Here is a 24,982-nt window from a genome sequence, read left to right as displayed (position 1 = left end):
GGTGGCGCCGCCATTGCTGCGGTGTCAGACTCGGTCAGCTGCTGCTACGGTTCTGTCCGACTGTTGACGTTACTGGTTACTCTTTACCTGCTTGGCTGTTGGAGCAGCCATAAACTACACAGGTACAGTACGTCACGATTTTCTGTACATCTTTGTAAAGTTAGTGTTAGTAAAAGTTGGTAAAAAGCAGGTAAAAGAGTAACGTGAGCAGTCAGTGACTGCAGCTGACCGAGTTTGACACCGCAGCAATGGCTGCGGCAGCTACAGGGCAGCGCTCTGTGGATTTGTGTATAGGTAGGGGTCATCTGAGTTCCCAGAAGCTCTGGGCTGCTAGTGGGATTTTTGACTTCTGTATGGCCCCTAAAACACTACAGTAATACATAGTTGTATGCATACAGTATCATTTGCCCACAGCCTTCATTCTACAGTATATTGGTTATATAATATAAACTAATATAGAATGAATATAACTTATATTCAACAGTTTTTCCTTTGAATTTGGAACACACTCACACACTCACTCACTCACTCACTCACACGCATGCAGGCACGCACGCACACACACACACACACACACACACACACACACACACACACACACACACACACACACACACACACACACACACACACACACACACACACGGCAAAATGAGAGTGGATGTGTTGCATTGTAAACCCATAAAGAGACAGATCACATTGATTGTGAACTTTCCGAAATTTACTGCAATGACCTTTTTATGATATATAGAGGCCATGTCATGCACTTCATCAGTACAGGAATTACATATTACTTTTGAGTAATTGCTGTAAATGGAAGACAAGTATTTCCCATACACAGGTCGATCTTAAAAGGGCAACTATGACACGGTGGGTAGAGAAGAAATGAACAGTGTTATTGTGATAAAGGATCTGTGTGTCGGCTGAGCCACTAGTGTAACTTTTTGGATGGATGGACCACACAACAGTGGGGCCAGCTCTATAAACAAAGACTGATGATGAAGTTCGGCCTGTTCACCTAACAACAAATAAGCCAATCACAGAGCAACGTTCCCTCCAGGGCGGCAATGGGATGTAGTGGTCGACCAGAATGCCTAACATCAAACTAATAGGAGCTAGTTGTAGAGCAATCGTCCCTCTGTCTCTCTTTGAGAGAGAGAGAGTGTGTGTGAGAGAGAGAGAGAGAGAGCTACATGAATACTCTTATTTTTTACAGTCTGTGTGGTAGCTACACAGTCATTTTTCTGACAGAAAAAAGGTCATGCTTGATCAGATGACAGACATCCGTTTATTCATGATGGTGGATGTACTGTAGCTCCTGTAGAGAGTTGATTAGCTGTCTGGATGAACTCATGCGGCTCCAGTCTGTAGTTCCTCTGTGGAGCTCAGCGGCCTATCAGAGCAGAGACATTTGCACAGCGAGGGCTCATGGGGCACTGTGGGGGACCAAGGTGCCTGAATGTTAATTAATTAATTCATTAATATACATTTTGCTTTCAATTACATAATTACAGTTAAGTACATTAATGATTTTGCCAGGTCCCATTAGATTAATACTTCAGAAGAAAAATCAGAAATCAGATTCAACTTTACATTGTCACATCACACGATTACAAGGTAAAAGAGAATGGGTGAATTATTTTGGCGCGATCAGCTCTCAACATTGCAGTTTCAGTCACTCCCGAGAGAGTCACTCCCCATCTCTCTCGTTTCACTCTGTTCCACAGATATATATATATATTGTAAAAATAGCAGATCTACAAGCAGATGCTTGCTTGCTTGTAGATCGTCTATTTTCAAAATGTTGGCCTCTTTCTCATAATATTTGAGAAAATAAGGGCTGGGAGTCACGACCCACAGGGTGAGAACCAGTGCTGATCTATAGGTCTATCGCTCACCACTAGGGGCAGCAGTGACTCAGGGGTAGAGTGGCCGGTAGAGCGGCCGGTTGGGAACTGCAAGGTCGCCAGTTCGATCCCGGGCTCCCGCAGAGTTAGTGTCGAGTGTCGTGGTGAGCTGTGGATTTTTGAGCTATGGGGGCTATATTTTATGACGTCACGGCACGCGCGGGCATGTGCACATAGCCACTCAGCTCAGTGCTAGTTGAAATACTGTATTCAACATGTGATTATTAATGTAATTATATTTCTTATTATTTTGTTGCATTGTTAATTTGTTGTTTTTATTTTTGATTCAATGAATTAATTATTTTATTTTCCTTTTAGTTTTATATAAAATCCCTTTACATAGACTCACCCACACATAAGTAGTTAAAATAATCAGACAACTTGTCTTTGTCTTGTCTCAGAGAACTGGGTCCTCTGCTAAGCAATCCCCTTCACACTCTGCAGTGCAGAGACTGTTGTCTCTCATTGGCTGCGTTTACATGGACAGGTTTATTCCACTTCAATTCGGAATGAATGCTCATTCAGAATAGAAATGCTCATGTAAACGCATCGGTATGGCCATACCGGTCTGATCCGAATGAAATTTCATTCGGGTTTGAAGGGCTGGTATATACCGATAGAATCGGGCTACATTGCCCATGTAAACGCACTGGTATCAGACTGGTATACATTTGTTCTTTTGCGCATGTGTCATTGTCTAGCGTGGTGCTTCTGGGTGGGGTGGAGAGGCCCAAGCCATGTGGAGTCTGGCGCTCCAAGCCCAAGTCGCAGACGCGCGTAGTTCTCCGCCGACCGGCTCCTCCTCCGGGTCAGCAGCAAATATAACAGGAGCTGATTTTGCTGCATTAAACTCATCAATAGCAGACCAATGGCCGTAGCCAGGATGCGGTGTGCTTCCATTATCAAACCTTCTCTCTACCTTCTCTCTCTTAACTTGTTTTATTGTCTCTCTTCTCTTCTTCCTCATTTACCTATATAGCTGGCAGCTTTGATTGATTGTGAGCTGTGGCTTGTTATTATTTCTCTCTGGCAGCCGTGACTTAGGCCTTGGCTAAACGTACATGGATCTTTTACTAAACGGATATTTTAGTCCTCCGTTTTTAAAAAGAATCCCTGGCCACATGACAAAGATAAACAAAAATCCCTGTCCAAACGTAGACGCAGAAACGCATCGATCAGCTGCATGTTTCAATTTTATATCAGATTTTATATTTACATTTATTTTATAATTATATATATGAGGGGCCAAATACAAATACATTTGTAATCACATGTTAAGGCCCAATACTGCAATAGCTGCATTATTTTAATAGCATACGTGAACAGCATACGTGAACATAAACGAAAACAACATTATTAGGGCTCAGCTGCAGCGCAAACAGTAGCCATGGTTCACATGACGCTGTCGAGTCTCTGGTTTATAGTGGTGTTCGTTTTTTTTTTACATTGCCAACTCTCACATGTACATAAACGTTCAGATTTCAAATATAAAGTGCTTACCCCTGAGCCATGGATGTTACAAGGCAATCCGGACCGTGATAAGTACCCGTATCTCCCGTATTGTTCAATAAAAAGCATTTTAATCCCATCGCCGGCCATTTTCTTTTTCTGTTCTTTTATTTTGGTAATGTATCAGAGTGCAATACACCTTCCAACCATTGGTGTCGCATGGTTGAAAGCATCGGAGACAATTTGGAGAAAATGGCCGACGATCGGATTAAAATGCTTTTTATTGAACAATACGGGAGATACGGGTACTTATCGCGGTCCGGATCGCCTTGTAACGTCCGTGGCTCAGGGGTAAGCACTTTATATTTGAAATCTGAACGTTTATGTACATGTGAGAGTTGGCAATGTAAAAACATCGAACACCACTATAAAGCAGGGACTCTCGGCACCGGGGCGATTGTGTTTTAGGATGACAGACCCCACATTCAATCTGTGTGCGCGCCGTGTGTTCTACTTGGCGCAGAGAAAGAGGGTTTTCGTCACACAGTGAATGAGCTACTTTTCCCACCACTGTCTTATTATTAAGTATGACATTATTTAGCCATAAATGAGCGTGCCTTGTTTCATAGACTGTAAGTGTTGCTCTCTCTCTCTCTTCATTTATTATTAATGACCATGAGCGGTCCGGTGTTTATGTATTATTGTATTATTTATTATTATAATGACCATGCGCGATGACGTCATCGTTTCTCAAAATCTCCGGATTACATGTCCACACAGATCCACTGAAACGCATGTTTTGGAAAACCTTCACTTATTTATCCGTTTACAAAAATATCCGTTTTAGCGGCCAAAAACACTGTTTGCGTGTGGCTGAAAGGCCCAAACGCACTCAAAAATGTGCGTTTAGAAAAAGATCCATGTACGTGTAGCCAAAATTGTTATTATTCATTACCAAGGCTGCCAGAGGTAATACATATGTTTACCTGTCAAACACCCCCGCCCCCTCCCCCCGTCCCCAACCTGGCCCGAAGCACTCTGCGCATGACCAGAGTTCTATTCCGAATGAATGCTTTGCTCATGTAAACGATTGAGGAACAGGAATACTTTTATTCAGGTGCCATGTAAACAGTTGGGTATACATTTCTATTCGGAATGATTTCATTCTGAATGAATAAATATTGTGCATGTAAACGCACCCATTGTGAGAGGAATGTAACACATTCAATTCAAGTCCATGGCTTTTCTCCAGTAGCCTAATGTTATGCAAAGCAGCCAGGTAGAGGCTATTGAGAACGGCTCGCCACTGACGGTGCAAACCTTGAGATACTATTGTTTAAACTTTAAGGTGTTAAAGACCGCCGCTGACGGTGCGTGCACGTGGAGCATGCATATGCCCCCAGCCCCCATAGTGTCAGAGCTAAGGGGTCGCCCCTGAGCACCCCCTAGAGCTCTCCCCTGGTGTCGAAGTGTCCTTGAGCAAGACGAATGAACCCCTAATTGAGCAGGTTGGTGCCTTGCATGGTTTCCTCCACCATTGGTGTATGAAAAAATGAGTGAATGTAATGCACAATCTATGTAAAGCGCTTTGGATAAAAGCGCTATACAAATGCACCATTTACCATTTACCACTGTCAGCGTTACACTTGGTTTAGTGTGGACTCATGCCTTCCACTTGATTTAGATTTTTTAAAACAATATCTTTACAGTTATAGTGCATATGGTAGGCTATTGGCAAAGTGCAGAATCATAGAGTTCATTCTGGGTAAGGCGATCCCTGAAGCCTATGAGACAGAGATGGATTCTTTGAAGAAGCCGTCACGCACAGTAAAATCCACAATGGTTTAATTTAACTCTGTTTTATGAGCTCTGAAAGCTCCTTCCAAGTACAAAAGTCACTGAGGATTTTATACTGTGTGATCTATCTTCTGCAGGCAGTCGTTCTAAATTTAACCCATTCAATCCGGGAACGCATCTGTGTCATTTTAAGATTTCTTTGGGCTATTTAAAATAAAATAAAAACTTTGAATATATATTTTAAAAAGCGAACATTTGGAAAATATTTTGTTCCAGGGACCCCCCAGAAGCAAAGATTTGAGTTTCGAAAAATGTTGGGGGTCCTTGACTTGGAAAAGTTGGAGCACCACTGATATAGCAACATACTTAGATATGTATTTATTATGTATTTGGTCGCGGACCCCCATCTCAAAATATTTTATTCCAGGGACCCCCCAGAAGCAAAGAAGATACAAATGTTCGCTTTAAAAATATATATATTATATAAACATTTTCAAGATAAAAAAAAAATAAATAGCAGATCTACAAGCTCGTAGCGTGTCTCTCATATATATATGAGCTTGTATATCTGCTATTTTTGAATAGCTAAAGAAATGTTAAAATGACACAGATGCGTTCCCGGTCTACATGGATTAAGGACCTGGTTAGCCAGAAGTGGCGCTGATGTGTCACTTCTGTCTTCTTTTATTAATTCTGTCTTCTATCGTCCTGTCCTCCTCCTTTCTGCCTTCATTATACCTTCTGAGAGATGGCCTGTATACTTACTGTCAGTGGTGGAAGAAGTTCTGGTATAGTAATATATAAAACCACAATGTAAACACTCTGTTACTGGCTTGTTTGTTTTCAAAATCTTACTTGAGTAAGAAACTACTCACATCAAAACTAGTACAAAACTACAAAACTACTCACATCAAAATATACTTAAAGGGATAGCTCACCCAAAAAAACATTATTTTCTATCAATTACACACCCCATGAAGCCTTGAATTCAGGGAGATGTAGTTCTTGTCGCATTCCTAAGCCAATAATTGATGACTGATGGAGAGATGCTGATGGGAAAGTTGAATCTTTGTGTCTCCTACCGGAAGTGTGTAGTGTATGTTTTGAAATAATGAGAAACTAGAAACTAAAGTTTACACATGTAGTGGGGTAAAAAGTACAATATTTACCTCTGAGATGTAGTGGAAGTAGAAGTATAAAGTAACAAAAATAGAAATAATCAAGTAAAGTGAAAGTTTCTCAAAAATGCACAGTACTTGAGTAAATTACATCTGCTATGCTTTCTTGCTTGTAAGAGACGTAGGCTACAGTTCTTGATTAAACTGGAGAAATAAAAGTCCATCAAATTATTTTAATTACATGAGTGAATGCACTGGAGCTTGGGGAGTCCATTAATTGCTAATATTGCTATCTCCATTCAGTTGGAGATAGGGTTCTATTCAGCCATTTCTTCTGCTGTGGACACACACGCACTTGCACACGTGTGCGCATGTGTGCGCACGCACACACACACGCACGCACACACGCACGCACGCACGCACGCACGCACACACACACACACACACACACACACACACACACACACACACACACACACACACACACACACACACACACACACACACACTGTGACATCCATTAGTCCCTCAAGTATTTGCAAGTGTCCCCACCTGGCCGGCCTCCTTATTAAATATTGATACACTCATTCCCCATATTAGGCCTTAACGAGGCTGTGTGTTCGTGTCACAGGACTTTAATGAGGAGAAGATCGGATGCATATTTAATGGAGCCGGCGCATTCCCCTCCCCATAAACACTTTAATATGCCGTGCAGCACTGCAGAGGTTCTGCTGGGTGGACCCCTTCCACAGTGGTGGAAAAAGTATTCACATTTTTTTTACTTAAGTAAAAGTATCAATACTGCAATGTAGAAATACTCGGAATTCAAAATTTACTTCAGTAACAGTACAAAAGTATTGGTATGAAAATGTACTTAAAGTATCAAAAGTAGAAAGTACTCATTGTTTGGAATGTCCCATTTCACAAGTTTTCAAATGTATAAAATGTGTAAAAAAATATATTTTGAAAATAGCAGATCTACAAGCTCACAATGCATTGTAAGCTTGTAGATTGGCTAATTTCAAATTGCCAAAATGTATATAGGGAAGTGGTTAATGTATGCTTTGTAATAATAATCAAAAAGAACAAGGGGAAAAAAGAACCTGCGTGCTTCAATGAGTCCAATGTTTTATTTAGGCAAGAGCTCCTGTTAATACCTACTTTGCATTGGTTTGATGTTTATAAAACCCACAGGCAGACTTTCAGTTGCACCTAAAAAAAATAATCTATACGCTCACAAGTAGGGCATAACATTACGGGGGGGGGGGGGGGGGGGGTGCTCACAGTAAAGACTGCTCACGGTCAGTGACTTAATTTGAAAAGCTCAGGTATTCTGCCAATGTATATTCTCTTTTTAGTGCAAGATAGCATTCCATTTTACTTTGGTTTTGGGTTGTCTCTTATGTCAGGTAGCTTTCTTTTTGTTTTCTTATAATCTGGTCAAGTCCAAAGGGTTTTCCGCCTGTTAGTTGTGCTTGCGTTTGTGCACATAGTCCCTGGACCAGCTCGCTAAGGAGGCATCCCTGCATCCCTGTAGGTGTTCTCTTTGGTTGAGGGCTATGTTATGGAGCGTGTCTGGGTTGCTTTCTTTTAGGTGGTTATACAATTTAAGTGCTCTCCTCTTTGCTTTGATAATGAGTGGGTATCGTCCTAGTTCTGCCCTGCAAGCATTGTTTGTTGTTTTCCGTTGGGTGTGGAGGATGGATTTGCAGAGTTCCTCGCTCTGCGAGTCTCGGTTTGGTGTTTGTCCCATTTCTCAAGTTCTTGGTTGGCAAGACAGACACAGACAAAGACACACACGGTGGAGTTGCGCGTCGATGTCATGCATCAAACATAGCAGATCTACAAGCTCAGAGCGCGTAGATCTGGTATTTTCGACACGCGACACTGACACGCAAATACTGTAAGTGTAACTAGGGGGCGGCAGTGGCTCAGGGGGTAAAGCGGCCGCTTGGGAATCGGAAGGTTCCCAGTTCAATCCCGGGCTCCCCCAGAGTTGGTGTTGAAGTGTCCTTGAGCAACCCCTATAATTGCTCCCGATGAGCAGGGTGGTACGGTGCCTTGCTTGCTTTCCTCTGCTGTTGGAGTGTGAATGTATTGGTGAATGTACTGCACGTTGGATAATGGCACTATATAAATGGACCATTTTTATAACTGAGAGTGGACGCTCATAGTGCTGATTGATTGATATAATAACAGTATATATTAACAATTTGCAAAGACAAGCACAGGGAAGTGCAGTTCAATACAAGGTCTGTTGAGAGGATTTTAAACCCAAGAAAGCCTATGGCTTGTTTCCATTGAGGTCCTTTGTACTCAATTCATCGACAATGCTCTGGGCTCCAGGGCTAGGAGCAGTGTGTCAGGACGCGCACGGGCAAAAACACTGATAAAGAGTGAATAGCCCACACTTGTCCAATTGGCATGACTGCTGCTGCGGTAAAATTGAAAATAAAAAAACATTCACCTTGTGAGTGTGGACTGTTTTTGTACATCTCTATTGTATTTACTTTGTTCAGGACCCCAGGACAACGCTGTCTCACAAAAAAAAGTCATATTTTGACTTTTTGGGGGCGCAAAAAAGTCAGAATACGACTTTCGGGGAATATATGATTCACGATTTGTGACATAACTCGGGCGGCGCTGTGTCGGCTCAAAGCGGACAACACAACCAGGGACGTCACGGGCTCTCAGAAGGATGGACTTTCGGTGGACTATACCCCTTACTTTACACTTTGGCTATTCAAAAATAGCAGATATACAAGCTCATAGCGCGGCACCGAGTGCCGCGCTATGAGCTTGTAGATCTGCTATTTTTGAAAAAGTGTGAAAAACATTTGTAACTGTCAAATGTAAACAAATTCTGTATTTTCAAAATTTTGCGTTTTTGGGGCGGATTTTGTTTTTTTTCGTGTTTTGGTTACTTTATTTCGGTTTTAGGGTTAGGGTTAGGTTATTTAATTTAAATTTTTGCCTGATTTTACTGATTTATTATCAAAAAAATATATGTTTTTTATTTTTTCAAAAAGTGGGGGGTAAATCATGGATCTGTGAGAGTGAGGGTGTCGCATCGTATGCACAGTGAATGGCCGTGACGCCCCTGTTCACAACGCTCGGCACGGTGACTGGCTCGCTTTAGCTTGCTTGGCGGTGCCTCCCATGGCTCAAGTCCGCTTGAGACGGCGCGCCTCAGACGTTTTAACCGTTTTGTTGTCAGATTGTCAAAAACGCCGTCACAGTATGTCACTAAGTCACTAAGTCACAATATGCCTTTTGGGGAGTGAGACAGTGTTGCCCAGGACGACTAGAGGCTCATTCATGTGTCTCTAATGGGGGATCCTTTAATAAACATAAACAAACATAATCTATACTATCTATTCTAGAGCACGCTCAGCTCTGACTTTTGTGTCCAATAGTATTTGGACACACACAGTGTTCAGAGCTCCAGGGCTCAGAGCTACAGAGCCCCGGAGAAGCCATTGACAGGAAAAATAAGTATTTTGTGGCCACTATTTCTTTTTTTTGTTTTTTGTCAATGGCCTCCCCGGGGCTCCGTACTTAGCAGTGTGTGTGAGGACACGCAGTGTTCAGACTCAGAGCTCCAGGGCTCTGCAGCGAGAGCTGTTCTCTGAGGAACGCTCATGGGGCTCCAGGACTCATAGAGAGAGCAGTCTGTGAGGACACACACGCACGCACGCACGCACGCACGCGGTACCATGCCTGGCAGTGTGTGCTAATGACATAGTTAGGCAGGCTGGTGTGCTAGAAGGCATGCATGCACGCACGCACGTGCACACAACCAAATCAGAAGACATTAACCCATCCGAACCGGGAACGCATCTTTGTCATTTTAAGATTTATTTGGCTTTCTTTTTTTAAATCATGAAATGTACGTGCATATCTATACAAAATGTCTTCTAAATCCTAACAGTTTTTTGAAAGAAAATGTGTGTTGCTATATCAGTGGTTCTCAAACTTTTTCATGTCAAGGACCACCCTGAATTATGTTTTTGGCCTCCGATCCCCATCAAAATACGTTGCTCCAGGGACCCCCAGAAACAAAGATTTGAGTTGAAAATGTTATTTAAAAAAATACATGTATTCAATGATTTGCACAAAATAATGTTCAAGCGCTACGAGCTTGTAGATCTGCTAGTTTTGAATAGCCAAAGTATAAAATAATGCATATAGCTCAAATCTAAAATGACACAGATGCATTGCCGGATTGAATAGGTTAAAACAAGCCCTTTCTGTGTATACAGTACGTATACGTGCACACAAACACACAGCCTGCCCCGCACACTCCCGCTTATTATCCAATCACCAAAACTAACCCGATTTGCGGCTTGGCACCCACCCAGACACCAGGCTATACTAGGACGGTGGCACATTAAAAAGCCATTACGCCGTCATTAGCAGTGGCGGTGCGGGCGGAGGAGGCTGTCCAGTGTTAGAGCCCCGGGGCCCCGGGGCAACCAACCAGCGACATGCAGCAACATAACCCACTGTTTCTTCTTCAGCTCCTCCACATAATGAACTCCACTGTGTCTCTGAGATTAGCCTGTAAGCTCCTGTCTGTCTCTGAGAGGATGAGTCAGGCCCTCTCTCTATTATAGACCTGGTTGGCACAGGGCAGAGCTGACAGCTAAGAGGATGGAGTGATCATGGTGAAAGAGGAAGGGCTATACGGGGTGAAACAGGGTGACTTATTTTTGGGGGTTTGGCGCTGAGTTTGGTAATGAATAACTGCCAAAGAAAGTGCACGATCAGGTCTGTTTGATAAAGGAGAGCATTTCTTTACTCAAGTAAACTTATCAATACTGTAATGGCTAAATACTCTGTTACAAGTAAATGCCCGGAATTCAAAATTTACTTGAGTAAATAAGTACAAAAGTACTGCTAAGGGCGGGATCTTGGCGAGACCGGATGTGACGCCATCGAGAAGCGCTTATTGCGTTGTAGTTCTTTCACGATTCATCATGGATGAATAGTATACAAAATAACTACTGCTGGCGCAGGTACTACGTCAGGGGTTTTCAACCGGTGGTCCGCGGACGACCACTGGTGATCCGCGGAGGTATTGCAGGTGGTCCCTGGCCATGCATAAAAAAATAAAATAGAATATTTTTTTTTTTTTTCGAGTCGAGTAAAAGTACAATATTTTCCTCTGAGATGTAAAAGTAAAAGTAAAAGTACTGAAAATTGGAAATACTCCAGTAAAGCAAAAACGACCTCAAAATTGTACTTAAACTCAGTACTTGAGTAAATGTACTTACTTAGTTACATGTACTTTACACCACTGACAGACACACACACACACACACACACACACACACACACACACACACACACACACACACACACACACACACACACACACACACACACACACACACACACAGAGAGAGAGATGAAATCTCAGTGCATCTGTTCTTTGATTCATTAATAGTACATGTGCAGTATACGGTAGGGCTTGTTTATGGTCGCTGTGAGTTTTTGTCGCAGAACAATTTTATCTCAGCAGGTACACCATTTGTTCAATGCTGGTATTGTTGTACAGTAAAGGAGTTTAGGATAAATGTATGCCAGGGTAATGATTAAACAACATAATAATAGCACAACATAATTCTAGCAATTGGAAGCACAAATGTGCCGTTACAAGCTGCAGCTCCAGTACGTAAGCAGCACTTGTGTATTTATTGGAGTAAATCGTAAATGTGGAAGCTTTCATTTCAGATTTTATGTGAAACCTTTGAACAGCAAATGTAGTGATGCGCCGTTCCCAAAGGAAATCGGTCTGTGATGTTACTGTATTTGCGGGTTTGTGAAGTTTTAATGAGTTTCTAAAATTATAATGTGCTATTTGAGAATCCTACATACAGCATTTCTATACGGAAGCTTAGATTAGGCGAGTGCTGTCCCCCAGCCAGTGTTGCCAGATTCTGTGAGAGAAACAAGCAACCAGGTCTAGGAAAACCAGCCCAGAAGAAGTGACTATGGGCTACATGAGCACTTTAACATATACATCAGCTATTTGAAAATAGCAGATCTACAAGCTCACAACGCGTCGCATTGCGACGCGTTGTGAGCTTGTAGATCTGCTATTTTTGTAGACCGGCTATTTTCAAATAAAATCTTGCGGGGAAATTATAATAAGCAGATCTGGCAACCCTGCCCCCAGCCATATTACTGTATGGTGCTGTCCCCCAGCTATATTACCGTATAGGAGTAAAAAAAATATAAACGTTTAGGAGGAAGCAAAACACTCCCAAGAAGTCCTTGATATGCAATCCCCCCTATCCCCCAGTGGTATAGCTACAGACTATCAACGAATGAAAACTCTAGGACACTCCGTCTTCAGGTGAAGACACTTTTAAAATTGTTTTTATTAGAGCAAGAGGCAACATTTTCATTACTTTTCCCCCCCCAAACAAAACAAGAAAACCCCCAAAGCAGAGATGATGTAATATGTCTGTCCGTTAATGGACCTATACTGTATATACTGTAGTGTACAGTAAATGCTATAGCATCCATTGTGACAACCTTAACAGCAGCTGATATTTGGCTTTTGATGACCATAGTTGGATGACTATAGTTGCTTAAGGGCAGTGGTTCTCAACCAGTGGTCCGGGACCACCATTACGACATCCCATTATTCCGACCATTAGGTTAGGGTTAGGGTTAGGGATAGGGTTAGTTATAATGGGACCAGTCGGACCAATGGGATCATGGAATAATGGGATGTCGGAATAATGACATGGCACCCCACTTAGACACTCTATGCTAATTAATAGGAGGACTTGGCATTGGGGAAGTTTTGAAATAATGACATGATAAGACATGATACACAAATAGATAATATTTCCCCATCACGTACAGCAGTATTACCGTGCGGACCAAGGGACTATTTCTGGCATCTGCCGGCCACAGAGGTCAGCTATGAAATAATTGTAGAACCATTGGTTCCTGAGCCATGTGCCCTATAGGCCAGGAGCCTATACTGTATCTCCTGTTTGGTGATGCATCTTGATATACAAGTACATACACCCCCTGGACATAACGCTAGCATGTCCCATTGTCACAGATACTTACTTACCTTCCCCCCAAACCAATCCAACCCTTGATTACATTACATTACAGTCATTTAGCAGACGCTTTTATCCAAAGCGACTTACAATAAGTGCATTCAACATAGGTAGGGAACGAAACTACTAATCACCAGAAGTCTTAGTACATTTCCTGCAAAAACAAGCAACCAAGAGTATACCTAGCGCTAAGGTAAAGGTGTAATATATCAGCTACCTACTTTCTTAAACAGATGAGATAAATAGCTAAATCAAATGAGCACGAGCTAAAACAAATAAGTGTATTGACTAAACAAGATCCAATAAAACAATACAACAATAAAACAAGAGTTTGTACAACTAGTTAACAACAAGCAGGCCAGGCAAAGAGGAAGGGTAGTGTTTCCTGAAGAGGTGGGTGATACTGTGGCCGACTAAACCATCATGTGCCTTTTGTAAAGGGCGAGAGGTACCAGGGACTCATACAAATGTGTGAGTTCGGCCATACACCTGGCCGCTTGGCCACAACAAAAATAAAACGTTCTACATTGGTGATTAAATAAAGAAAACAGCAGCAACGCTGTGAACCTAAATCCTGACCCTAAATATAGTGCATAAACAAAAATCTGGAGAAAGAAATATGCTAACAAATTGCTGCCAGATGGCTCTCAAAATGAATCACCAAAAAGGAGACAACCTCACTGCTGCATAGTAGTGATGTGTCGTTCATGATCGATTCGTTCAAAAGAACTAGTTCATTTGCCGTGAACGCGAACGAGCTCGTTCACTTTCTGAAACTGTTACGTTCACGCGCGACTTAAAAAAAAAAACGCTCCCGCGATGGTGTTTTACACACATTATAAAAAATACATTAACCACTTTAGCCCTATATTTTCGCGACGCGTTGTGAGCTTTTAGATCTGCTATTTTCAAATATGTTAGCACTTTTACTTTTGGTTCTTTAAGTGTATATTTTGATGCCAATACTTTTACTCGAGTACATTTTGAACACTAGAAAATAGCGCTACTGAACGAGAACGTGAACGAATCATTTGAACGAATCGTTGCCGTGAACGTGAACGAAATCGTTCGTTCACTGAAATGGAACTTTTTTTCCCACCACTACCTCACTGCTGCATAGAGCTCTAAAAACGAGCCATCCTCCTGCTGGATGTTTCTGTCTTGACTCTGACACGGAGGTGGTGGGTGAAATCAATACGGGTCCATCTCCTCTCTCCACTGGAGCTCCTCCTGGCACAAAGAGCAGACAGCTCTTTGTGCCAGCATGCAGGAGGTCTAATACAATCCATCCATCTACAACTGTCTCCTCCTCCTCGTCTGCAGTGGAGGGAGGCACCCCCACAGAAGCAGTGGTGGAAAAAGTATTTTTTTTTTTTAACTATAAGTAAAAGTATCAATACTGCAATGTAGAAGTAAAAGTCCTAGGTAATCAACATTTACTTGAGTAAAAATGCAAAAGTATTGGCATCAAAATATACTTAAAGAGGTGGTGCCATGGTTTTGCACTTTTTCTGTTTTTCTATGTGTCTATGAGGTTGATAGAACTTCATTAAGCCCCCTGGTGGTGTTTGTATGGTGTTTTATGTCTTCTCTGACTATTTTGAGTTTCTACCTGGAGGCTGAAACCTTGAGGGTCCCCGTCTTTAAAGTACCAAAAGTAAAAGTAGCCTACTCATTGTGCAGAATGTCCTGTTTCACAAGGTATAAATGTATTAAAATCTTTTGAAAATAGCAGATCTACAAGCTCAGAATGCGTCACGACGCGGCTTTTTTCAAATAGTCACAGTTTAAATAGAAGTGGTTAATAATAATTCAAATCTAAAAAATAACTTGTACATTTTCAAATAATTGTAGTGGAGTAAAAAGTACAATATTTGAGATGTAGTGGAGTAGAAGTAAAAGTATTGAAAATTGGAAATACTCAAGTAAAGTAAAACTAGCTCAACATTTGACTTAAGTATAGTACTTCAGTAAATGTCATTAATGACTTTCCACCACTGCCCACAAGGCAGATTCTTGATCTGTCTGTATAGCCTGCATGGACTGTAGCCCTAGTGTCCAGCAACTGTTCATTCGTGTCAAACCTCTGAAAAAACATCCACTGAATATTTCACTCACACTTTTATGCGTGTTATGTGAGAAATGAAGTGCAGATTGAAGTTGAATTTGTTTGCCTGACTGCCTTCAATTTAAACAACCTTGAAGAGATATTAGATGAAACCCTTTTCCAACTGTTTTAGTTCTGCTCTCTGCTCACCTTTTCTTTTGAAAGAAATGAGCAAGGAGGAGTTGTTTTCCCCTCAGTTTGCTTTCTTTCCCTTTCCTTTTCTTTTTCTGTTTTGACATCTTGAATTCATTTTCTAGGGGAAAGACATAGTGGTGGTGCTGCCACAGCATCAGCAGTCACTCCACTGTATCATTAGAGCTGTGTTAGAGAATCATTTAGGAAAAGTGTCGGTACGTCAACTGGCTTTACGCACGGCAGCACCATGTGAACAGCCTGCTATCCATTTACTGTATGCATATTTTTCATAAATGTGCCTACTTTTATCAGGTGATTTCAACCAGTGGTGCAGCCAGAACGCTATTATATGCTGGGCCTAGGCGGGAGCGGGTGGGCACGGCACGCATGCACGCACGCACGCGATGCGCGTGCGTGCGTGCATGCGTGCGTCCCCGACCCATGCGCACACGCGTTTTTGGGGCGGATTTTGATACTTTTTTTTGTTTTTTTTTTAACTTTTTTTGGGGGGTTAGGATTAGGTTAGAGTTATGTTATTTAATTCTTATTTTTGCCTGATTTTACCGATTTATTATCAAAAAGAAATTATAAAAAAAATAATAATAATAATTTCCCCCCCAAAAATCGATTGGGTGGGCCAGCTTTCCATATGGGTGGGCACCCATGCCCACCCATGGCTGCGCCCCTGATTTCAACACACATAAACTGTACATGCACGCATGCGTTTCCATTGATCCCAGTCAGCGGCTCTCTGAATCCATGGACAGTTTTAAAAGAAATCTTAAGACACATCTTTTAAGCATTGCCTTTACCTAGGTTTTAGCATTACTCCTATTGCATTTTCTTTTACATTTCCCCTTTGTGTTTTCTTACAAAACGTAATTGTCCTTTTTCCTTTCATTAATGTTTTTAAAATGCTTTTTCATCTGTGAAGCGCATTGGGTTGCACTTGCTGTATATGAAATGTGTTATTATAAATAAAATGATTTTATTTTATTCATGATAAACCCTATAGCAGCACAGTGGCCGACTAAACCATTATGTGGGGCGAGAGGAGCTACAGAATGACTCCATTATTTTGGACAAAACCGATTTATTCAGCCCCCCCCGTTGGGGCCACGGGTACTCAGTCCCACTTCTCCCCCAATTCTGCTTGCATTCAGAGGACAATATACGGAATATAAATGGGACAATACATTATACAGTAGCAACTGGGGAATATACAATGCATGCAGCAGCAGGATGGCCACATAGTGCAAACCAGTGTTGATTTTGCCGACTAAAACTGTGACGAAAAATGTTGGTCGACCACCTTTTTTCACTGACAAAACTAATTAAAAACTAAGATGTGATGACTAAAACTAAGACTAAATATATTGACAATGTCGTCAACAAATAAAAACTAGACTAAAATGTGAGAGAGAGACTAGTGGAGAAGAGATACAGTAGAACTAAAAGACAAGTCATTTTATGTTTTGTTGCGCTAGGGTGTGTCGCGCTGCGACGCGTTGTGAGCTTGTAGATCTGCTATTTTCAGCATGCAACCGAGTGTAAAATCAGCCATTACTACGCCATCAAGGCACCGCCACAATACATTGTAGTCGACTAAATCAACTGTAGATTTAATTTCTGTAGATATAATCTTATGATATTTTGTCGACTGAAACTAGACAAAAACTAAAACATTTCAGATGACTAAAATATGACTAAAACTAAATAGAATTTGATTCAAAAGACTATGACTAAAACTACATCAAAATGTGCTGTCAAAATCAACACTAGTGCAAACACAATTGAATGTTATGTGGTGAACTATTGCAATTCTGAACTATAGATATAGAATCCCAATATACTGGTAAAAAAGAATAGCAGGTTTGCTTCCTCTGGATGCCTTTTTAGTTTAGGCAGTATGGGTGCTCAGCTATACATATAACTTAAATCAAATAAAAAAAAAGTGGCTTGCATCCTTTATTTTGGAGTGCCGTTTTTTCCACTACACTAGTAGTTTTTTTTTTTTCCCCTACATTTTTATCCCGCGATTTTTGTAACCCATTTTTTTCACCCGGTGCCAATTTCCTAAGTGATCCTGGGCGCTACACCAGTCCCCCACAGCCTAGGGAGGCCAGGGCCGAGCTCATGCCTCCTTCAATGCATGAGAGCCAACTGACCTTCTTGTCACCTGACAGGGGGGAGTTTCCCCGGTAGGACGTAGTGCATGGAAGGAACACGTTATTCCAACCAGTTCCCTTCCCCTCCAGTTCCCTTCCCCACCCGGCTGTCATTGGGGAGGCGGTATAGCGACCAGGATTACTACATGTTTTTGTGAGGGTATTAACTACCCTAGGAGACACGCGGAGAACATGCAAACTCCACACAGAGTAGGCCCTTTCATTATTCCCCGGCGGGAATCGAATTTTCAGGTTAGAGTATTTACAGGTTAAAAGCAGTTGACTTGGCATTTTGGTCATTGCTCAGGTTTTGACACAAAAACAAAAACAAAAACGCATGGGTTCCCGAGGCTATTGCTCAGGTGACTGACAGTCTGAGCTATATATGGAAAAGCTCTTCCTGTGTGTCTCTCTGTTAGTCAAGTGGCTTTGTGACAGCGGCGCAGGAGTTTACCTGATGACCACAGCGGCACAAACAGTCCAATTGCTGGACTGCTTTCTGCTCAGTCAGACACCTCCTGGAGTACCAGGACTCCTGCAGGGAGGGGATACGAGGGGAGTGAAGTCCCTGTGGTGCGCTCCTCGGCTGAGCTCACCACCATCACCCTCTCTCTCTGCAAGGCTGGCTGGTCCCGGGGGAGGGAGGGGCTATTCCTGTACCAAATGGCGATAGCCCCCTGTCAGAATGAAGCTGTGTTGTATAGCAGAGTAGATGGATTTGCAGGGTCTTTCTGTGAGACTTTTAATTTCCTCAGCTGTCTGCAGGTGATACAGGTGCTGCCTCGCCACAGTGTCTGTGTGCATGGTCCATGACAAAGACCTCAGTGACGTGCTCGCACGCGCGCGCGCGCGCACACACACACACACACACACACACACCACGTGGTTCTTCAAACTGTTCACACTCTCGCTCTCCATCTCCCCCCGTTGATCATGAAGGAGGTGTATAATACAACACCAAGCACTATAATGCAGGGGTCTTCAACAGGGGGTCCGTGACCCTAGGGGGTCCTCAGAGTTACTACAGGGGGTCCGCCAAATCTTTGTGTGATATGATGTTTATGTTTTACATGAACCACTTGAACCGTAGCATCCCTTTTCCTGAGCAGAACTTTAGCCAAAAATAGCAGATTGTCTATTTTTGGCAAAGAGGTATAGGTGTAGAGGGAAAAAAAGAGCAGATCAAGTAAACAAAAAAAGTTTTATCTGAAACAAAATGTTATACAATATAGAGGGGGTCATCTCTCTGTCAGCTAGGGGGTCCTTGGCCTGAAAACGTTGAAGACCCCTGCTATAATGTATAACTACAGTATAACTATTTTCATTCACCACTGTCGTTGTTAAAGTAGTTTCTCATCACTTGAGTTACAACAATTTTTTAATGGACCGTAAGGGTCCATTCTTAGAGGTATGAGGGTCATTGCCTAATGAATACAAACTGGGGGTCCTTGGCGGCACCGCACTCCCTCGGGTCCTTGGCGATATGTATACATGTGGCGAGTTTGAAGCAGAGAGCAGCTCTTGTTGCTTCTCTGTTGTTGGTTTCGATATAAAAACCCACAAAACTATGCTAATGTACATGAACCACCTCTAATCACCTTCACTTGTCTCATTTTCCGGTGCCTTGCAGGCACAGTGTGAGAGCTTAAAGTAGCTTATCGTTGCTGTCGGACAGAAACCTCGTGTATCCACGTTTCATGTTTTTATGTTTTAGCGCGAATTAATGCCCTACTTCATCATACAAGAGTGTCGCACCACTACTGCAATAGTGAAAAATAGCAGATCTACAAGCTCACGACGCGTCGCAAAGTGAGACGTTGTTAGCTTGTAGATCTGCTATTTTACATTTTATCATAATGAAAAAAGGAACAGTTTTGGACATACAAGGTCTCCGCCCGACAGAGACGTTATAATGTGACAGAGTTATCTCCTGATAAAGCCCTCTGATGAATGCAGCTGCTTTACTGCTCTGTGTGTGTGTGTGTGTGTGTGTGTGTGTGTGTGTGTGTGTGTGTGTGTGTGTGTGTGTGTGTGTGTGTGTGTGTGTGTGTGTGTGTGTGTGTGTGTGTGTGTGTGTGTGTGTGTGTGTGTGTGTGTGTGTGCTACTCTGCCAAGTGCCTGGCTTGTTTTCCTAACAAGCACCCCCATATTCCTACACACGCACTGACGCACATGCACACGCACTGAGCTATTCAAATTACACCAAAATAAACAGAGCATGCACGCACACACACACACACACACACACACACACACACACACACACACACACACACACACACACACACACACACACACACACACACACACACAGCCAGCCTCTGAAAGAGATGAGAAGTGGCATTTCATTAGATGATATTGCCTCTCATAATGGTGTAATATTATGCATTCTGTTGCTCTGCTTATTGTATAATGTAATGGAAGATAAAAGTGGTGGGTGGGGTTAAAAGTGAGAAATATATATACGTATATTTTTTGGTTCATTGGAGTTGTATATCCAACATAAAGCCTCATATAGATCCTAATTAAGAAAAGAACAGACCAGTTTGTTTTAGTTTTTCTCCCCAAATGAAAAGGACAAGAATCCTAATTTACGCTGGTTTCTACGTTCCATTGATAAATCAGCCCCTGTTTCTCATTGGTGGTCTGTGGACAGTCCAGAAACCTGCCTACCAGTGACATCATCGGAAGGCAGGTTTGGCCATTTCAAACAATTTTTATTTATTTGTACACGAATCGCAGATCTACAAGTTCACACCGAATCAGGACGCATTGTGAGCTTGTAGATGTGGTATTATTTCTCAAAGTGTTGGGGACCCCCTTCAACATTCTCAAGGACCACTGGGGGTTCCCGGACCCCACTTTGAGAAACACTGCTTTATAATTAGCAAAACGGACCTGAGTTGCAGGGTACTTGGTGTGCTCTTTTTACATCTACACCCAATCCTTTCGCCTATGCATGGATTAATGAAAAAAATGATTAGATTCCATATATGGGCATATGTGGAGACCACTGTCTGTGTCCCTTTTATGCCCATATATGGTGATCCCTCAATTCCTCAGTATGATGTCATAGTCTGGCCTCCAAGTAATGATGAGTGATACTCTGATCAGAATGAAGCATATGTGATATCATAAACTATGACATCATATACTGTAAGAGTGACGTCATAGACTATGACATCATAATATGAGTGACGTCACACAAAGTCCGATATAAAAGTGTCGTAACGTTCTCCCGTCCGTTCGTCTGTCAGCGTAAACGCTTTTCCGTGCACTGTTCCTTATCCCGCCATATCGGAATCGCCAAGCTTTCTCGGCCCTTGAAAAGAAAAGATGCGTAACATCAAGCTCTTCAGCGGCAGCTCCCACCCGGACCTCGCCCGGAGGATTTCGGACCGCCTGGGCCTGGAGCTGGGCAAGGTGGTCACCAAGAAGTTCAGCAACGGAGAGACGTGCGTGGAGATCGGCGAGAGCGTGCGCGAGGAGGACGTGTACATCGTGCAGAGCGGCTGCGGGCAGATCAACGACCACCTGATGGAGCTGCTCATCATGATCCACGCCTGCAAGATCGCCTCGGCCTCGCGGGTGACGGCCGTCGTGCCCTGCTTCCCGTACGCCCGGCAGGACAAGAAGGACAAGAGCCGCGCACCCATCACCGCCAAACTGGTGGCCAACATGCTGTCCGGGGCCGGCGCCGACCACATCATCACCATGGACCTGCACGCCTCGCAGATCCAGGGCTTCTTCGACATCCCCGTGGACAACCTGTACGCCGAGCCCGTGGTGCTGAAGTGGATCCGGGAGAACGTGGCCGAGTGGCGCTCCTGCGTGGTGGTGTCTCCGGACGCGGGCGGGGCCAAGCGGGTGACGTCCATCGCCGACAGCCTGAACGTGGACTTCGCTCTGATCCACAAGGACAGGAAGCGGGCCAACGAGGTGGAGCGCATGGTGCTGGTGGGCGACGTGGCGGGCCGCGTGGCCGTGCTGGTGGACGACATGGCCGACACGTGCGGCACCATCTGCCACGCCGCCGACAAGCTTGCGCAGGCCGGCGCCGCCAAGGTGTACGTGATGGTGACGCACGGCGTGCTCTCGGGCCCGGCCGTGGCCCGCCTCAACCAGGCCAGCCTCCTGGAGGCCGTGGTGGTCACCAACACCGTGCCCCAGGACGACAACGTGAACGACTGTCCCAAGATCCAGGTGATGGACATCTCCGTCATGCTGGCAGAGGCCATCAGGAGGACGCACAACGGAGAGTCTGTGTCGCACCTCTTCGTCCATGTTCCTCTGTAGACATAGAAGCCTTTCTCACCTCTTCGTCCACGTTCCTCTGTAGACATAGAAGCCTTTCTCACCTCTTCGTCCATGTTCCTCTGTAGAAATAGAAGCCTTTCTCACCTCTTCTTCGTCCATGTTCCTCTGTAGACATAGAAGCCTTTCTCACCTCTTCGTCCATGTTCCTCTGTAGACATAGAAGCCTTTCTCACCTCTTAAAGGGAGACTAGGTAACTTTGAGCCTAAATTTAAGACCGGGAACGCATCTGTGTCATTTTAAGATAGCCAAGTCTTTGGCTATTCAAAAAAATAGCAGATCTTCAAGCTCATAGCACGGCACGAGTGTCGCGCAATGAGCGTGTAGATCTGCTATTATTGAAAAATAATTTTCTTTGAATATATATATATTTTTAGAACAAGCATTTTTTCCAGCTATCAGCCACTATATAATTATGCAGGTGTGTTTTCCTGCAGAAAGACATCCCTCTGGCTGTATTTTGGTTTTGTTCCACTGTTTATGTTGACATTCCTCCCTTTGCAGGGACTGAAATGTCTGTGGGGCAGAGGGGGGCTCGGCCGGAGCTCTTAATTGATCCCTTTGAACTTCAAAGGGGTTGTGCATTGAGTTGATTGATAGGGCCATAAAAGTGTCAACCTCGTTAGTGCTCTCTCTAATCTAATTAAAGACAGGGGCGAGGGGGGAGTGTGTGTGTGTACAAACACAGATCTGCGAAGTTACGTAGTATCCCTTTAAATGTAAACAAAGTCCCCAGGACTTTTTTTGTGTTATCCTTTTAGCCTACATGTCTGACTGTACCTCGTTATGTTTACATTTCCGACTAATAAAGAAGTAGCAAACAACATTAACCCTTTAAGTCCGGGAACGCATCTGTGTCATTTTAAGATAGCCAAGTCTTTGGCTATTCAAAAAAATAACAGATCTACAAGCTCATAGCACGGCACAAGTGTCGCGCAATGAGCGTGTAGATCTGCTATTATTGAAAAATAATTTTCTTTGAATATAAATATATTTTTAGAACAAACATTTGTAACTCAATTTCTTTGCTTTTGGGGGTCCCTGGAACAAAGCATTTTAAGATGGGGGTCCACGGCCAAATACATATAATTGTGGGGGAAAATGTTGTGAGAGCAACTGATTATAGCAACATACGTTTTTTCATAAAAGACAATTGTAGAATCCCCAGAAGAAAAGATTTGAGTAGCAACTGTTCGCTTTAAAATATATATATATTAAAAAAGAAATTCAGATCCACAAGGTCATAGCGTGGCACTTGGTGCCGCGCCATGAGCTTGTATATATCTGCTATTGTTTTTAATAGCCAAAGTATAAAATAATGGTCAAAGTGGTTGAAATTTAAAATGACACAGATGCATTCCCGGTCTTAATGGGTTAAAACAAACGTTAACGTCACATATAGCAGAAACACACAGCAGAAACTCACAGAATCATGACGTGCCTAAAAGCCAGACAAATGGAAACAGAATCTATCTAAGGAAGCAATTACACATGACAGCTGAATCTGCCACAACAACACTTCTGTCTGCAGAGGATAATAAGCGCCTGTTTTCCAAGTTCAGTACAAACCTTAGGGATGGATGGACAATGTCAGGCTTTATTTGAACACTCAGAGCGTACTTCAATTTCCATTTGGAATTTGTTATTAGGAAGCCCTTGAAATGTAGCATTTCGTTTTTGAGGAGGTCCAAAAAAAACTAAAAAACAACCAGACAGTCAAACAAACAAAAACACAGCACAAGACACAACAGAAAATCTGAGTATTATACTCCAAGCAAGCGCAAAATATGGATGTTCAAAATCAAATATCATTGTCAGTGTCGATGTTGTCATAGCATACAGTTGATAGTTAATTATAGTTATTATGATGAAATATAGGTAATTTGTACGTAATAATTCATTATTTTTGATTACGTAATTGCTATGGACATGTACAGGAAATCGTATCATAAGACATTTTTGAACAGATGAAAAGATGATATGGATAGAATATTTGCCTGCAAATTGTTCCAATCAGAAAAGGCTTTAATTTGAACATAAAAGCTTTCTTGCCTTATGATTTGGAGACTGCAGGAACATAACAATAAAGCTGTGTTGTGTGGAGTGCCTCAAGTCGTAGAGAATGGTAGAAGCAGTGGTGGAAAAAGTACTCAAATTCTTTACTTAAGTAAAAGAACCAATACTGCAATGTAGAATTTCTCTCTTACAATTAAAAGTCTGGAATTAAAAATGTACTTGAGTAAAAGTACAAAAGTATTGGTATCAGAATATACTTAAAATACAAAAGTAAAAGTGCTCTATAATGCAGAATGTCCCATTTCACAAGTTTTCAAATGTGTTACATAAAAAATAATTAGAAAATAGTAGATCTACAAGCTCACAATGCGACGCATTGTGAGCTTGTAGATCGGCTATTTTCAAATAGCTGAAATGTATATAGGGCTGAAGTGCTTGCTAATGCATGTTTTGTAATAGTAATCTAAATCTACAAAGTAACTACAGTAGTAACTAAAGTTTTCAAATAATTTTAGTGGAGTAAAAGTACAATATTTGTCTCTGAGATGTAGTGGAGTAAAAGTAAAAGTATAGAAAATTGGAAATACTCCAGTTAAGTAAAAAATACCTTAAAATTGTACAGTAGGCTACAGTACTTGAGTACATGTACTTAGTTACTTTCCACCACTGGGTTGAAGTGGTTTGAGGCATTGAGGATAATTGAAATGTATGCATTTGAAAATAAACTATAGGGCGCTGGGGTGGCACAGCGGTAAAGTCCCTGCCCACCACCACGGAGGATGTGGGTTCGAATCCGCCGTGGTGCATCCGTCCTTTGTCGGGCGTCTATGCGAACACTGTTGGCCTGTAATATTCGGTGGAGGTAAGCCGGGCGGGGAGGAGGGC

At 42.6% G+C, this 24,982-nt stretch overlaps 2 protein-coding genes across 4 annotated transcripts in view; both read left to right on the top strand.

Moving 5' to 3' along the window:
• Positions 1–24,982, top strand: part of cpne5b (copine Vb) — a gene marked incomplete at both ends in the record, with an annotated part of 280,331 nt that overhangs the window by 182,907 nt on the left and 72,442 nt on the right. The gene's annotated exons all lie outside the window — the stretch shown is intronic.
• On the top strand, positions 21,103–22,062 carry LOC311048823 (ribose-phosphate pyrophosphokinase 1-like; the record flags this gene model as incomplete). Its single annotated transcript, XM_084062134.1, has 1 exon — positions 21,103–22,062. One exon carries the CDS (start codon positions 21,103–21,105, stop codon positions 22,060–22,062), a length of 960 nt encoding a protein of 319 aa, XP_083918260.1.

Source organism: Gymnoscopelus microlampas (assembly GCF_963454915.1).
Source record: "Gymnoscopelus microlampas genome assembly, chromosome: 7".
Taxonomy (NCBI): Eukaryota; Metazoa; Chordata; class Actinopteri; order Myctophiformes; family Myctophidae; genus Gymnoscopelus; species Gymnoscopelus microlampas.
Note: the sequence above shows the minus strand (reverse complement) of the source record. Positions and strands in the feature narration are given on the sequence as shown.